Source organism: Neoarius graeffei, chromosome 23 (genome assembly GCF_027579695.1).
Source record: "Neoarius graeffei isolate fNeoGra1 chromosome 23, fNeoGra1.pri, whole genome shotgun sequence".
NCBI lineage: Eukaryota > Metazoa > Chordata > Actinopteri > Siluriformes > Ariidae > Neoarius > Neoarius graeffei.
Window position 1 is genome coordinate 60,191,104 of NC_083591.1, and position 2,500 is coordinate 60,193,603.

The 2,500-nt window shown below is 36.4% G+C and overlaps 1 protein-coding gene across 1 annotated transcript in view; it reads left to right on the forward strand.

Moving 5' to 3' along the window:
* Positions 1 to 2,500, forward strand: part of col11a1b (collagen, type XI, alpha 1b) — a 141,821-nt gene that overhangs the window by 127,200 nt on the left and 12,121 nt on the right. The window contains exons 48-55 of the mRNA XM_060905455.1: positions 697 to 804; positions 894 to 947; positions 1,081 to 1,134; positions 1,285 to 1,338; positions 1,656 to 1,709; positions 1,800 to 1,907; positions 1,993 to 2,046; positions 2,237 to 2,290. Of these exons, the coding sequence (XP_060761438.1) occupies positions 697 to 804; positions 894 to 947; positions 1,081 to 1,134; positions 1,285 to 1,338; positions 1,656 to 1,709; positions 1,800 to 1,907; positions 1,993 to 2,046; positions 2,237 to 2,290 (540 nt within the window). The remainder of the gene's footprint in view (positions 1 to 696; positions 805 to 893; positions 948 to 1,080; positions 1,135 to 1,284; positions 1,339 to 1,655; positions 1,710 to 1,799; positions 1,908 to 1,992; positions 2,047 to 2,236; positions 2,291 to 2,500) is intronic.

Consider the following 2,500-nt stretch of genomic DNA (forward strand, 5'->3'; position numbering starts at 1 on the left):
TGTGTGTGTGTGTGTGTGTGTGTGTGTGAGTGAAATGGACAGTAAGGGAACATAACGACAAGAATTGTTATTCGATGATTATTCATACTCCTGTTTATTGTTATTATTATTCGTTTCTAAGGTTTTATAATATTTATTTATTGTATATTCAATATATTTGTATAATTTTAATTATTTGAACATCAGTATATTTAAAACTAATATTTAAAAGTGAAGTAATAAAAGCTCACATCGCTGTTCATGTCGTGCAAATGTGATAGAAAAAGTGATGCACAGATAAAATAAAAATAAAAAGATATAGAAAATAAGTGTAAATAAGGGGTCGAAAAAACAAAATAAAATGAATTATACTTTACAATTAAAATAAATTTATTTTAAATTTTATTTTAAGTAATATTTTAAAATAGTGAAAAGTAAATAAAAATTAGAATATCAAAGGGAATAATAATAATAATAATAATAATAATAATAATAATAATTACCATAATAGCAAGAACAGTAACAGTAATAAGTAGAATTACTATTATTTGTATTTTGTGTTGTAATATTTTATTATATATAAATTGTGTGGATTTGTTCCATATACACTTTTATTTACGTCATTACATGAGTTTACTGAATAATGATTTAAATATATTAATGAAAGTAGATCAGCAGGATGGCGTATGAACGTAACGGTGTTGTTGTTGTTGTTAGGGTCGTAAAGGTGAAGTGGGAGAGAAAGGAGAGACGGGACCACCCGGAGCCGCCGGACCTGCAGGAGCACGAGGACCTCCTGGAGATGACGGTCCGAAAGGAAACCCTGTGAGTGAGAATAGAGGACACTGAAGTGACACTGAACTCTTTCTCACTCTTTAACCTTTAACTCTTTAACCTTCCTCTTTCTCACCTAGGGACCTGCTGGCTTTCCTGGAGACCCAGGTCCTCCCGGTGAGCCCGGCCCCGCTGTAAGTACAAGAATGAAACTCTCTAAAAGTTAAATGAGAGGGCAGTAGAGATGATCAAACACACACACACACAGAAGAGTGTGTTGAATTGAATGTGTATCAGATGCGTGTTTAATTGTTGTGTGTCTCACAGGGACTCGACGGCCTTCCTGGAGATAAAGGAGAAAATGGAGAAGCTGGACAGCAGGTACATCACCTTTCATTCTGAACTGTGGAACCTTCTCCGAAACGGTACAGGATTCTGCTGCTTACAGGAAATGATTACAGGATGCTGTGTGTGTGTGTGTGTGTGTGTGTGTGTGTGTGTGTGTGTGTGTGTGTGTGTGCGCATGTGCAGGGACCCCCAGGTCCATCAGGTGAAGCTGGACCTCCTGGACCTCCAGGAAAGAGAGTGAGTCCCTGATACACACTCAGTCTCCTTTAAACATCAGTCACAGTGCTGAGTCTAAAACAGGAAGTGGATGTTGTTTTTATTTACAGATTCTCTTCAACGAAGAAAAAATATCTAAATAGGTTTTTTAAAGAGAGAAATGGAAAAAAAGTTAAATTGGTTTTGCTATGAGATAAAAAGAAAATATTTTAACACACTGTAAAAATACATAAAAATAAAATTATTGAAATCAGTAATCTTAATTATAATCCAGGAATAACAGCACAGTTAAAGGCTGAAATAAAAAGAGTGATCTGATTGGTTACTGTGTGATTCAGGGGTCAATGGGACGAAGAGGACCTGAAGGAAAACAGGGAGAAAAAGGTTCTAAGGTAAAAACCTAACAGTGTAACAGAATATAAATGTTCACACACTGAATCTGTTCATTACCTTGTGTGTGTGATGTATTTTCTGTCCTACAGGGTGAAGCCGGAGCTGAAGGACCAGCTGGGAAAACCGGGCCTGTTGGACCTCAGGGACCTCCTGGAAAGTCTGGTGCTGAGGGTCTGAGAGGAATTCCTGGACCTGTGGTGAGTCTCCTGTTGACTCGGGGCAATAAATCAGAATATTTCTGAATCTAAATCATGCTTTTAAACACCTATGACATCATTACAGGGTGAACAAGGACTTCCTGGTGCAGCGGGTAAAGACGGGCTGTCGGGTCCACTGGTAAGAGACATTGAGCATAAAACCACATTTCCAGCATTGTTTAATTTATTATTATGTTATTGCTATCGGGTTTAAATGAACGCTCATTACTTTCACATTTAGTAAAAGAGTTCATGTTATAAATAATTTAATAAGGATTATTTACTTCTGTAATTGTTCCTGTGATCATGTGACCCTCTTCTGTGTTCAGGGGCCTCCTGGGCTCCTCGGGCTGAAAGGTGACCCTGGTTCGAAAGGTGAAAAGGTAAAGAGTGTTTTATACCAAATGTATAAAATAAAAAAAAGAGATGATGTATTTGTATAAATAAAGAATATACAGAATACTTGTATAAAATGATGTATAACGTTATAGATGCAGAGGTACATTTTTATATTTAATTCCAGTTTCCAGTATGCAGTAAATGTGACGCCTGCCTGCATCTATAACAAATATCACATTATGGATACAAAATCA